Source organism: Bufo gargarizans, chromosome 10 (assembly GCF_014858855.1).
Source record: "Bufo gargarizans isolate SCDJY-AF-19 chromosome 10, ASM1485885v1, whole genome shotgun sequence".
Taxonomy (NCBI): Eukaryota; Metazoa; Chordata; class Amphibia; order Anura; family Bufonidae; genus Bufo; species Bufo gargarizans.
In genome coordinates this window covers 117532947-117545375 of record NC_058089.1, presented here as the reverse complement: position 1 = coordinate 117545375, position 12429 = coordinate 117532947, and the positions used below count along the sequence as shown (strand labels likewise).

Sequence of the window (12429 nt, the reverse complement as noted above, 5' to 3'; positions counted from 1 at the left end):
ATGCGGAATGCACACGGAACGGTGCCCCTTGTATTGCGGATCCGCAAATGGGGGCCGCAATACGGCAACAGGCAGCACACGTTCGTGGAAACGAGCCCTAAAGCTGTACTCTGCAATCTGTGGCTGTCCTTTAATGATGAATAAATCGGCATTGGGCACTCAAGACACAGGATCCCCATTCTCACGATTGCTAAGGGTCTTAGAGGTCGGTCCCCCACAGGTATAACAGGACAGGGGATAACTTGTTATTTGAATACACCTTTAAATGCAATTTAAATACTACGTCTGAATGCAAACCAGTTTCTTGGGGCTTAAAGGGGTTGCTTCCCCCCCCCCCCCCATCCCTTATGCTCCAGTCCCTACTTGTCGACTTCCGGAGTGGACAGGCGTTACGTATGCTGCTGCAGCTGTGATGTGTACCCCATGTGGCTCTCCACAGGATCACGTGCCACATGGAGGACACATCACTGCTGTGATGTCACGCTGGACAGGATACAAGATACACAGAATACAACCAAACAAGTGTCTAGGCAAGAAGCTGGGGATAAAGGTCACCTCCTGACAAATCCCAACCAGCTCTCCCTAGACTTCTATGCCCACGTTCAGACCCTGAAGGTGGGAATGAACGTGTCCCCGTGCCTAGGCTGAAGATACCCTAAGATGGTGAACGGGGGAAAGAGGCAGCCTGCTCCATCAGGACCTGGAGGGGGCAGGCGTCTCTCTAACAGCTTAGACAGACAATCACAAGAAAAACAGCACCAACTTATTTTGTGAGTGAGCAGGAACAGCAAACCCTCCCCTCCCCGCACAGGACACTGGCAGTGGGCGTAATTTAAACTCATACCAACGACCCCACCCAGTGCACCTGAAGGGAGGCGGATACAGCTCAACTCCAAAACAAAAGGCTACACACGTGCTGCTAACCTGGCAGACCTCCGCACATAACCTGAGCAGGGCATGACATGTGACCCAGAAGTTGAAGAGCGGGAACTGGGACACGCGGTGGGGAGCTGGTAAGTATGTTTTCCCTCCACAGGCCCAAAAGTGTATAAAAGCTAAACAATCTCGTTAAGCTGGCAGTAGACATATTAGTGCTGGCCGATCCCACCAATTGAGGCTAGGCTGACCGACCGTCTAATGTGTATGGGAGCCTCCGGTGAGTCCCCCACCACTCTAAAATACATGGCCGGCCTCATGTACACACCAGAGGACTGAACAGTAGGCACTCTTATGGAGATACAAAGTCTGTCTGAATTATGTCCTATATGATGGCTTCTTACTTCTCATAGTTATACGGAGCCATAACGCACCCGTGTACACGGGCCCTTTTATTTCTTTATACGTGAAACTGTAGCTTTTCATGCCATACCGCTATATAGTTGTCTATAGATGCCATTCTAGGATCGTTCCTAGTTTAAGGACAAGAAGGGGATTCAGTGTATTTCTTGCACTTTTTGATGTGCCGCTCCGGACGGCCATGTGTAAACCCAGCCTTTATGAAGGTGAGGTCTCTTCACTGCATCATATGTGACTTCATTTCATTATTTTTTTTTCTCCCACCTTCATTAGGAGGAACTGAAGACCTTCAAAGCCAGAGTTAAAGAAGTGATAGAGGAGAATGAAAAATTGCACCAACTATTGACCCAGGACCGACCAGTATCCAATAAGGAGTGGTAATTATATATTGATTTGTATAATCTACCGTATGAAGACAATTCATTTCTTTTGCACTGATCTTCAGTCTATTATGTCTATCACTGCCTTGAAAAAACATGTTTTGTAGAAGATGAGGTGTTGAAATGGTCCACATAGACTCGCGAAAAACTTAGCGTTTCCCGTTTTCCATGAAAATAATGTTATGTTACAATGAAAATTATTTTTCTTAACTATGTCATTTAGGGAGGGACTGCAAGCTCAACATAAACTCCTTATGGAGGAGAACAGAATTTTGACAGAGCAGTTAGAGGTCCAAGAAGGAAAGAGCCGAGAGAATCACTCCAATCATGTCCTGGCAGGTGAGATCACCTATGTTCTAGTTACCTGTTTATTGCTGTGGTTAATGGATTTCTTGCCGCTTGCCCTGATACCTGACACAGTGTCTCTCATGGGCAATTAACTCCAGGTTAAAGAGATTGTCCAGGTTTTAAATACTTATGACCTATGCTATTCCTAAGGATAGGCCATTAATATCTAATTGGGGGTAGTCCAACTCCCGGTAATCCCACCAACAAGCTATACAGTGAAAACGTCCTTGCACCAGGCCCTGTCAATCAAAGTGCAGTGGTCTCGGCAGTTGCAGAGAGAGCAGAGCCTCTATGTGTAACGGCAACACCCCCATTGCTCCTAGAGGCTCATTTGTATATATTAAAGCCTTTTTTCAGCAATGTCGGCATATATGTGCATGGGACCAACACAGATGCCCTTTAACCAGTTCCCGACCACCCGTTGACTATAAACGTCCTGGTGGTTGGGACTTTTCTGAATGGATGTTCTAGAACATCCGTTCAAAGATTGGAACTGCACACTAATTATGCAGCTGCTGAGTCGGGGGCTCGCTGTCAGTGACAGCAGGGCAGCCCATAGAGAAGCCAGGGATGGTTCCTCAGTGTCCCTGCCTTCTAGATGGTTGTATACACAGTGCTGAACAAGCACTGGGTATACAGATCAGTGAGCGATATGCCGCTTCCTGTTCCGGCCCCAGTGATCATGTAAATGCCGGAGCTGGAAGACTGCAGGAGCTGCTGGGTCTTCCAAAACTTCGATCAACTCAGTAGAGAGGATATACAGCGCTCTATAGTGTTATACAGCCTCTCTGCGTGCTGTATTCCCCCTGTAATTGGGACTTCTGTATCAGCCCCAAATACAGGAGAAATCAGCAAGTAATGTTAAATGCACACAAAAAACTAAATATTAAATGATCAAAAAGTTGTATGTACCCCAAAATGGTACCAATGAAAACGTTACTTCGTACCGCAAAAAACAAGCCCTTACACAAGACCATCGGCAGAAAAAAAATAGTACTCATAGAAAAAACATGATTATTATTTTTTTTATATGCGTTTATGGTGTTAAATATATATAATAATATATAATATCAAATGATCAAAAAGTCTTATGTACCCCAAAATGGTACCGATAAAAAGTACAGTCTGTCCTGCAAAAGACCTGCACCCACACAGCTCAGTCAACAAATAAAAGAAAAAATAAGTAATTATTCATTTTCACAGTCAAGTGTTATAAATTGTTTGAAACACCTGCTGGGTCAAGTGCTCACTACACCCCTTAAAAATTCCTTGGGTGGTGTAGTTTACAAAATGTGGTCACTTTTTAGGGGTCTTCACTGTGGAGGTACCTCAGGGGTCTCTTCAAAGGCAACATTTTGCCTAAAGACCATTCCAGCAAAATCTGCCCTCCAAAAACCATATGGCGTTCCTTCCTTTCTGAGCCCTGCTGTGCACCCATACAGCAGCTTCCGACCACATATGGGGTGTTTCTGCATACTGCAAAATTGGGGTAATAAATATTGAGCTTTGTTTTGCTATTAACCCTTGATGTGTTACAGGAAAAATTGATTAAAATGGAAAATCTGCAAAAAAAAAAATGACATTTTAAACTTCACCTCCATTTTGCTTTAATTCCTGTGGAATACCTAAAGGGTTAACATGATTTTCTAAAATCCATTTTGAAAAAAAAGACGGGTGTTGTGTCTAAAATTAAGTCATTTATGGGTGGTTTCTATTACGTAAGCCCCACATGAATAGGTCCTGAAAGTTAATTTTGGGGGAAAAAATTGAAAATTTTAAACATTTCTTCTAAAATTCTAAACCTTCTAACGTCCTAAAAAAATAATATAACATGACCGAAATGACCTAAAGTAGACGTGAGCTGAATGTTCAATTAGTAAGTTTTTTTCGAGGTATCAATATCTATCTTTAAACTCAGATTAACATTTAAAAAATAGTAAATTTTTCTAAATTTTCAGTAAATTTAGAATTATTTTAATAAATAAAGGTAAAATATATTGACGCAGATTTACCACTAACATAAGGTACAATGGAGGTTAACAGAAATACGTCTATATTAGGCGTATACTTTGCGCCGCAATCTGCCTCTTTTTCCCGCTTGCGCCAGGTCTACAAAATTGGGAGTGGCTTGGGCGGGGAAATGGGAGGGGCCGGCAGGCACATCTTATTCATCATTTTCTACGCCTGTTTTAGGCATAGAAAATGGTCTAAATCTATGTCAGCAAGTGAGCTGGCATAGATTTAGAAGCGGTGGTGGATCCAGCACCTCTTCATAACTCTGGCGGATCCACCGCCAGCTATAGGGGATATTAAGACCAGCGTCTAAAATGCTGATCTTAATTAATGACCCCCCAGTGTGTCACGAAAAAACAGTCTCAGAATGGCTTGGATAAGTAAAAGTGTTCCGAGGTTATTACCACATAAAGTGACTTGTATGACCTTTTGCAAAGATTCGCAAAATTAGGCCTGGTCTGGAAGTGGTTAAGTAATCACTCAATACTTTGGCTAAAAATATTTAAAATTTTATATTTTAATAGAATTATTATTAAATGATACTAAAAAGTTTAGCGGGACACCGTGGTCCCTAACACGGACCTCCATGCCATATGGATTATTCAGACAGGAGAGATCATACAATGAAAGTTCACGACTGCCCGAACAGAGCTGAGAATTTAAAATGAGCGCAACCCTCCTGTGTTAGCCCTGCCTTGTAGAGAGCGATAGCAGGATTTACATTCTCCCGTAAAGCTAAGCAGATTTCATAAGGTTAATGTACCTTTTAATCCATAAATCTAATTCAGTTAACTGCGTCAGAGAGACTTCAAGTGTGGTGATATTGATTATGTACTAGATTATCACACAGCTTGCATGTAGACGATTGGTGCTGGTTTTAACGGTTCCATCCATCTTCAGCTATTACTTGTGGCCGCCTAAGGAAATGAAAATTTAAACAGACCCTTGCATTGCAGGACCGTGCTATTGATGGCTAATGCATTACAGGAATTATGCTGTACAGTGACCTTGTCATGTCTAACATAGCATTCGCCATAGATTAACATAAATATTCCCTTTCCACGCAGTCTCCGAATTAACGAAGCAGCTAATGGTTTTGGAATCTACAAAGCGGAATCAAGAGGAAGAATTGTTAGAATTTCAGAAGCAGCAGGAAGTTTTACGCTCCAAGTACAACGATCTGAAAGCTACCATGGATGGCAGCGTCTCTGCCGAGGAACACGTTGCCATGGTGAACGAATTAAAAAGGTACAGCGCCTCGCCCCGTGTGATGAGTAGGGATGTCTCCATCAACATTCATTCACTTTTAACTAGTAGTTCACCAGCGCGAAGGAGATCTAAGGTCAGAAATAAGTCCACTGTAATGGCTGCACGTTTGCCCGCAGTGACGCAGTGTTTAAAATTGTCTCGTCAAGTCTCCGAGACACGGATCTGATTTCCTCTTGTGTCCCTCATCGGTCATTAGTAGAGGAAGCTTTCAGTCTGTTAGACCGCAATGTTTGTACTTCTCATCAAAGATGAAAGAAGGATGGGAAATGAGGAAAGAAAAAGAGAAGAAAGAAAGATGTTCGGACAGAAGGAAAGCTGAGATAAAAAGCAGAAAGGAAAGATGGGAAAGAATGGGACAGATGGCAAGATGGCAGAGAAAGGTGCGAAAGAATGGTGCAGATAGCAAGATGGCAGCGAAAGAAGAAAAGAATGGGGCAGATAGCAAGATGGTTGAGAAAGAAGGAGGGAATGGGATAGATAGCAAGATGGCAGCGAAAGAAGGAAATAATAGGACAGATAGCAGAGAAAGAAGGAATGGGACAGATAGCAAGATGGCAGCAAAGAAGAAAAGAATGGTGCAGATAGCAAGATGGCAGTGAAGGGTGGGAAAGAATGGGGCAGATAGCAAGATGGCAGCGAAAGGTGGGAAAGAATGGGACAGATAGCAAGATGGCAGCGAAAGAAGAAAAGAATGGGACAGATAGCAAGATGGCAGCGAAAGAAGAAAAGAATGGTGCAGATGGCAAGATGGCAGAGAAAGAAGGAAAGAATGGGGCAGATAGCAAGATGGCAGAGAAAGAAGGAAAGAATGGTGCAGATAGCAAGATGGCAGTGAAAGAAGAAAAGAATGGGGCAGATGGCAAGATGGCAGAGAAAGAAGGAAAGAATGGGGCAGATAGCAAGATGGCAGAGAAAGAAGGAAAGAATGGTGCAGATAGCAAGATGGCAGTGAAAGAAGAAAAGAATGGTGCAGATAGCAAGATGGCAGCGAAAGAAGAAAAGAATGGGACAGATGGCAAGATGGCAGCGAAAGAAGAAAAGAATGGTGCAGATAGCAAGATGGCAGCGAAAGAAGAAAAGAATGGTGCAGATAGTAAGATGGCAGCGAAAGAAGAAAAGAATGGGGCAGATGGCAAGATGGCAGAGAAAGAAGGAAAGAATGGGGCAGATAGAAAGATGGCAGCGAAAGAAGGAAAAGATTAGGACAGATAGCAAGATGGCAGCGAAAGAAGGAAAAGATTAGGACAGATAGCAAGATGGCAGAGAAAGAAGGAAAAGATTAGGACAGATAGCAAGATGGCAGAGAAAGAAGGAAAAGAATAGGACAGATAGCAAGGTGGCAGAGAAAGAAGGAAAAGATTAGGACAGATGGCAAGATGGCAGAGAAAGAAGGAAAAGAATAGGACAGATAGCAAGGTGGCAGCGAAAGAAGGAAAAGATTAGGACAGATAGCAAGATGGCAGAGAAAGAAGGAAAAGAATAGGACAGATAGCAAGGTGGCAGAGAAAGAAGGAAAAGATTAGGACAGATGGCAAGATGGCAGAGAAAGAAGGAAAAGAATAGGACAGATAGCAAGGTGGCAGCGAAAGAAGGAAAAGATTAGGACAGATAGCAAGGTGGCAGAGAAAGAAGGAAAAGAATAGGACAGATAGCAAGATGGCAGAGAAAGAAGGAAAAGAATGGGACAGAGAGCAAGATGGCAGAGAAAGAAGGAAAGCATGGGGCAGATGGCAAGATGGCAGTGAAAGAAGGAAATAGGGCAGATAGCAAGATGGCAGTGAAAGAAGGAATGGGACAGATAGCAAGATGGCAGCGAAAGAAGGAAATGATAGTATACAGAGAAAAAAGTGACGGTAAGAAGGATATTGAGGGGGGAGATTGGGGGAAAACGCTAAATAAATATAATTTGTCTTGGGATGGTACTTGTGCTCTGTAGACATTTTTGCATTGATTTCCAGGACTTTACTACTGATGACCTATCCTCAGTACCTGATCAGCAGGGGTCCTGTGAGCTCCACGGCCTTCTCTCAGCTTTCCCTAGGCCAAGTGACGTCACACATGACCTAGGAGCAGCTCAGCCGCATTCAAGTGAATGGGGCTGAACTCCAATACCAAGCACAGCCCTATTTGCTGTATCGGATCCGATCCTGAGAGGAGAGGCTATAACAGGTGGTCAACCCCAGATGCCCCATCATGAGATGTTTATGGTGAGCGACATACCTAGTCACCTATCCCTCCCTCCCCCCTCAATTTTCACTATGGGGACAAACCATAATCTGGTTAAACGTTAAACTCGGCCGAACCTATTGTTTCGCCTATTGCGTCAGTAGTAAAATCACGGAAAAACACTTTAAATCCTTGCACTGTAATCTAGTAGCCCTGACCATAATGCAAACTAATTCGATTACTCCCTGCTGTAAATATTCACCATAGTGCCCTAAAGGGTTACTCTGACATTTACCATGCAAGGATATGTCATAAAGGTCTCATACTGATCAGGAATAAATGGGCGTCCATGTTCACTGTTTGCCTTTTTAACCATGGAAAAAGGAGCAGAGGAGGGTGCTTTTGCTGTCCGTGTAAATAGTAGGTTCTATTTAAATGAAGATCAGTACATACATCTCCTGAAATACTCTGTGCAGCTAGTCAATCCTGCTCTGCTCATTCAAGGGAACCTATCCCCATGAAAAGGTGAATTAATCTGCAGGCAGCATGTTATAGAGCAGGAGGAGCTGAGCAGACTGATATATACTTTTATTGGAAAAGATTCAGTAAAACTTGTATTTTATTAATTTACATTCCTGCTCATTCTGGGCTGTGAAGTCCAGGAGGCGGTCCTCTCTGTGATTGACAGCCTTCCCTCTATGACTGTGTATACAGAGAGAGCTGTCAATCACTGATAGGACCGCCTCCTGGACATCAAAGCCCAGAATGAGTGAGATTATACATTTATAAGTTTTACTGAATCTTTTCTCACCAAACTATGTATCGATCTAATCAGGACCTTTTTCTTATCTGTGTCATTGGGGGACGGAAGGGACGGGATACTAAGCTCTTCCAACCAGCTATATCCTTCCTACAGGGACTAAGCTAAAACTGTTTTTGGTTGGTTGGGCTATCGGTGGCATTAAGCCACCTGATTTTCCCAGCCGTGAGGGAGGAGACCAGTGGGTCCCTAAGCCCTTCATTCACCTCCAGATGACAAGAAGGAACAGAGGATCTCAAATCTTCTCTTAGCTGCCAGCGATCGTGTTACCTTGGCCGCCCCTTTAGGAAGCCTCCCCTGTTACCGGTGTAGCTGCCCTTTCCCAAGGGGCAGCACACCGAGGACGGTGACACGGTTGGATAGAAAGTGTTGGACATGTAAGTATTTAACCCTTCCTGCCCTGTTTTTCATGGCCCTGGTTCTTCTTGGGTAGTTGGCCCCTGCTGGATCCCCTTCTCATGGCCCAACCTTCTGCACTGTTCGGTGGTGCACTGACTTCAGCGCCCATCCTAGTTCTAGGGCCACCCCCCTATTCTTCGGCTGCTCCTCCCACCAGCGACCGCCACAACAAATCTAGGCCATGCTTCTATTGCGGCCTATCTGCTCTGCCAGCCAGTGGCCGTTACAAAATATCTGGGGCATGGCTTCTATTACGGCCTACATTCCGGCTGCTTGATTTCTCCCACACGGGTCTGGCCATTCCCCCTCATCTCCTGTGCAAATGTGCCTTTCCTGAAGCTCCACCTTCTTCCTGCTGGAGTTGTGCACAGTAACCTGCGTTGCCTGCGGGGGAACACAGTCTCAGTGACCTGGGTAAGCTCTATCTATCCTGTCTTTCAGGGTCCTCTCTTGTCTTTCCTGGGGGCACACAACTGTGGCTCACTGATTCCGAACCCGGAGCCAAAGCCCCTAAATGAGTGACGACTTCTGTGTGTCATTTTTTATTTATTTTTCTGCTCTGTCATTCCAAATTCTAGGGCAGTCAGTTAGATCCCCTCTATTTCTCATGCTCTGCCCCACTGCCGACTGTCGGTGATTCCAGCCCGACTGCCCCTCGTCCCGAGCCTATTGTGCAATCGGAGTGGGCACGTTCTCTGGCAGGAGGTTTCCCATACCAACAAAGCTATAGTTGAAATGTTGGGGGTTTGTCCTTGCGGCCACCCTCTGATCATTCAGACTCTGAGGTACCCGCAGCTGGTTCCAATCGTGGCCGGCATACTAAACGAGCCAGACTGTCCTCCGCCCTCACAGGGCGTCCATATCTCCCTTTCCTTTCGTCTCCTGCTCCTCCTCTCGGGGAGTCTTGCTCTGATGTGTCTGTGTTGGAAGGGTACAAGCTGGAGATCACTTCTTCTGACCGCCCCACCCCCGTCCCCCCTCTCCTGTTTTTTCATTCCTCTCCTCTAAAATCCCCCCTCCGCGCCTGTGCCTTTTTTCAAGCTGTACACACTCTCCTGGAGCAGGGAGTGGTCATTCCAGTTCATGTTCCAGACTGTTTTCATGGTTTTTACTCCAATATATTTATGGTCTCCAAAAAGAAAGGGATGGTCCAACCCATGCTGGACCTCACAGCTCTCAACCACTTACTTCAGGTGTGGCACTTCAGGATGGAGTCCTTGAGGTTGGTCATTGCATCCATGGAACAGGGGGAATATCTGTCCTTGATATCAAGGATGCTTACCTTCATGTGCCCAACTGTATCAGCCACCAGCTTCGAGGGTCTTCACCAAGATTCTGGATGCGGTTATTGTTCTCTTCCATGCCAGGGGCATCGTGGCGGTTCAGTACCTGGATGACATTTTGGTCAAAGGCCTGTGCAGCGTCAGTCTGCGGATTGTCTTAGACACCCTGGATCGCTTTGTTTGGTTCCTGAACTTTTCCACGTCATGCCATCATCAGTCTCAGCGGCAAACGTTTCTGGGCATACTGTTCAACACTCGTCAGGCCAAGGTGTTTTTGCTGTCCACACTTCACCTTCAGGTCCTCTCCTTATTACGACCCTGCCCGCTTCCCATTCGACAATGCAGAAGAGTTCTGGGTCTCATGGCCTCGCTCTTTGAGGCAGTCCCCACAGTTCCAAGCGAGGACACTTGAAATGGCCATTCTGGCCAATTGGGACAGGTATCCAGCCTCACTGGATCAACTTCTGCATCTTTCTGCTCTGATGCATCAGGCCCTTAGGTGGTGGACCATTTCGCCGATGATGATGTCAGGTCGCTCCTTTATTACCCTCCGTTGGTTCGTGGTTACAATGGATGCCAACCTGCAAGGCTTCAGAGGGATGTTAGGAAGTCTCTCCATGCAAGGCACTCGGTCTTCTGAGGAGTGCTCCCTTCCAATCAACATCCTGGAATTGAGGGCTATTCAACTATCTCTGGTTCACTGGACAGACAGTCTGCTGGGGCAGTTGCCTACTGTCACGCTTGTGTGTGGGAGGAAAACACCACACCGAGCATAGGAGGGAAAGGGGATACCGGAATAAGGCCTGGAAACTAGGGAAGGAAGATGGACACCTCCTAGAGAAAACCCTAACTCCAGTCCTGACAGACTACCAGTATGAACAGGCCCCAAAAGTAGGCAAGTTCATACACCGGATACCTAGAATCCTATCTCGCCCTATAGGACCCTGGAACTAATGTCAGGAATAAGTCTAACTATTCCTCCAAAGGGAAGGACGAACAGGAGTCTCCCTCAGGCCTGATGGCAAACAGGGAAAGGCAACACACACACCTATATATTTAAACAAAATACAAAAGGGAAACGAAACACTTATCTTCAATTAAACTTTGGTAGCAGCAGGAACTCAGCCGAGAACCAAACACAAGCTAACCACAAGTCCAACCGAAGCTATAAACCGCATAGCATAGTGGGGGAAACAACAATAAATAGAGAAGGTTAAATGACCCTAATAGCCACACCTGGGGAAAGACGGTTCGGCAAGCACCAGAAACAACACAGATGTCCTTTGATCCAAAAGGATAACATGTCAGACCACGTGTTGCCAGTCTCACCGATCTCCTGTCACGGGAACGTCAGTATGTCTCGGTACGTCCGTAACACCTACCTCAACAAGCAGGACGGCACCTGGAGTCCTGCAGCCATGGCAGAGATGACATTCATCCTCTAATGGGTAGAGAGGCATGTTCCAGAACTTTCGGTAGTTTACATTCCCGGTGTGGACAATTGGATTGCAGTCGAGAACAGCTCGATCTTGGAGAATGGGCCCTCCATCCTCAGGTTTTTTAGCAATCTGCGACTGGTGGGGTCGGCTGGACGTGGATCTCATGGCCTCCATTTCAATCGGAAGGTCGAGTCCTTCGTGGCCCGAGCCAAGGATCCCCTAGCTCTGGCAACCAACGTGTTTGTGATTCCATGGAGTCAGTTCGAGTTTCCGTATGTCTTCCCATTTCATCCTCTCCTTACGCAGCTTTTCTGAAAAATGAATTCCAAGGGTCTCCTAGTCGTTCTTATGGATCTGGATTGGCTGCGTCATGTGTGGCATGCATCGCTGGTAGCCCTTCTTGCTGTCCAACCCTGATTGTCTTCTGCTTTGAGAAGATCTGTTCTCTCAGGATCCTGTCTTCCACCTCAATTTACAGTCACCCCATTTAACGACATGGCTGTTGAGGCCGCCGTTCTGAGGGCTCATGGTTTTTCAGAAGCTGTCATTGAAACGATGATCGAGGCCAGTAAGCCGCCTTCCTCTAAGATTTACCACAGGACCTGAAAATCCATTTTTAGTTGGTTTGAGCGCAACCAGCTGTCTCCCATACGGTATTCACTCCCAAAGCTCCTGTCCTTCATGAGCAATCAGATTGCATGTTCACGTCCCCTAGTGGGACGCACAAAATAAAAAAAATTCAAGTAAAAAAAAAAAAAAAAAAGTTTAGCTTTTTTCGCAGGCAAACACATTCATTTACTTGAAATATAACACAATCAAAAACTATGCATGATTGCTGTCACCGTGTCTGTAATGACCCATACAATAAAATGGAAAATAAAAAAAATAAAAATTGTAGAAAATAAAATCCCTGTTTTCTGTTCATTTCACCTCCCAAAAAATGTAATACAAAGTGATCAGAGTCGTACGTACGCCAAATGGCACTAAATCTTACCCCACAAAAAACAAGCTCAGTC

At 45.3% G+C, this 12429-nt stretch overlaps 1 protein-coding gene across 2 annotated transcripts in view; it reads left to right on the top strand.

Annotated features, from left to right (window-relative positions):
* Positions 1 to 12429, top strand: part of CEP89 (centrosomal protein 89) — a 93285-nt gene that overhangs the window by 39912 nt on the left and 40944 nt on the right. For both annotated transcript variants that reach the window (XM_044270369.1, XM_044270370.1), the window contains exons 11-13: positions 1570 to 1673; positions 1900 to 2015; positions 5105 to 5285. In XM_044270369.1, the coding sequence (XP_044126304.1) occupies positions 1570 to 1673; positions 1900 to 2015; positions 5105 to 5285 (401 nt within the window). The remainder of the gene's footprint in view (positions 1 to 1569; positions 1674 to 1899; positions 2016 to 5104; positions 5286 to 12429) is intronic.